Here is a 1,327-nt window from a genome sequence, read left to right as displayed (position 1 = left end):
GTTGGAAAAGTGGTGCCAGTACACTTGCTCAGCAGGGCATCGCCACAAACTTTCAATTTGCAAAGAACACAGGATCTGTGAAGTGCAACAAAGTGAAGCACAATAAAACAAAGTATGCGTGTATTATTAAAAATGGAAAAATCTGAAAAAAATCCTATCACTGGCAAACAAAACAATAATATGTTAAAGAGCACACAACACAAAGAGGAAGAGAAATTTATTAAATTGGAAGATAAGTCTAAAGAAGTCACCTAGAATGTACCACAGGAAGTTTAAATAATGGAAAATATGAAAGAGAAATTTAGACAGAAGATCCAGCATATGATAGTTATCTGTGAAAGACACTACAGTGAACAAAGAAAGATATAATATTTTTAAAGTTTTCAGAAGTTAAGATATAAACCCTCAGATTGAAAGAGCTCCTTAACTCCCCAGACTAAACAAAGATACAACACTGTAGTGAAACTACAGAACACCAAGAAAAAAGAGAAAAAAGTGTGAACGCTGCAAGAGAGAAAAGATAAACTACCTTCAAAGGAACAATAATCAAACCAATAGGAATCCTATCAAAGGCAACAACAGATGCACAAATAATAAGATGCACAAATATATTTTCCCCAAAATAATAAGGGAAAATAACATAACCTACAATTCCATACCTAGCTAAACAATCATCTAAGAGTTCAAATAAAAGCAGACTGTCCAAGATATAAAAACTAAGAACTTGGGCACTCCCAGGGGAGGCAGAGGAGTCGAGCGGGAACCATGGCCAGTACAGTCATAGCAGTTGGACTGACCATTGCTGCAGCAGGATTTGCAGGCCATTATGCTTTGCAAGCCATGAAGCATATGGAGCCTCAAGTAAAACAAGTTTTTCAAAGTCTACCAAAATCTGCCTTCAGTGGTGGCTATTACACCTTCAGAGGTGGGTTTGAACCCCAAATGACAAAACAGGAAGCAGCATTAATACTAGATGTAAGCCCTAATGCCAATAAAGGAAAGATAAGAGATGCTCATCGACCAATTATGCTTTTAAATCACCCAGACAAGGGAGGATATCCTTATATAGCAGCCAAAATCAATGAAGCTAAAGATTTACTAGAAGGTCAAACTAAAAAATGAATTAAATGTATGATGAATTTTAAGTTCTCACTCATTTATATATATGAATATCAGCTTTTTATAATAAAATGCCTTAAAGCTACACATTTTTAAAATTAGCATAAGCTAAATCAAAGCCTTGCTATAAATTTGAGGATTTAAAATCAGATTATAGAATATTTGTAGGTTAATACTCAATAATTATGGATAAATGCATGCCATCTGA

At 34.6% G+C, this 1,327-nt stretch overlaps 1 protein-coding gene across 1 annotated transcript; it reads left to right on the top strand.

Annotated features, from left to right (window-relative positions):
* The first annotated feature begins 734 nt into the window (after nt 1-734).
* On the top strand, nt 735-1,122 carry LOC132510119 (mitochondrial import inner membrane translocase subunit TIM14-like). The gene has a single exon (XM_060131903.1). The coding sequence runs from the start codon at nt 766-768 to the stop codon at nt 1,120-1,122; it is 357 nt and encodes a 118-aa protein (XP_059987886.1). The 5' UTR covers nt 735-765.
* Nucleotides 1,123-1,327: the final 205 nt, after the last annotated feature.

Source organism: Lagenorhynchus albirostris, chromosome 19 (genome assembly GCF_949774975.1).
Source record: "Lagenorhynchus albirostris chromosome 19, mLagAlb1.1, whole genome shotgun sequence".
NCBI classification, from domain to species: Eukaryota; Metazoa; Chordata; class Mammalia; order Artiodactyla; family Delphinidae; genus Lagenorhynchus; species Lagenorhynchus albirostris.
The sequence above is the reverse complement of the archived record's forward strand: the minus strand, read 5'-3'. Positions and strand labels throughout refer to the sequence as shown.

What these genes read in the sequence shown, in the direction of transcription:
- LOC132510119 (XM_060131903.1), top strand. Translation starts at nt 766, where the DNA reads ATGGCCAGTACAGTCATAGCAGTTGGACTGACCATTGCTGCAGCAGGA.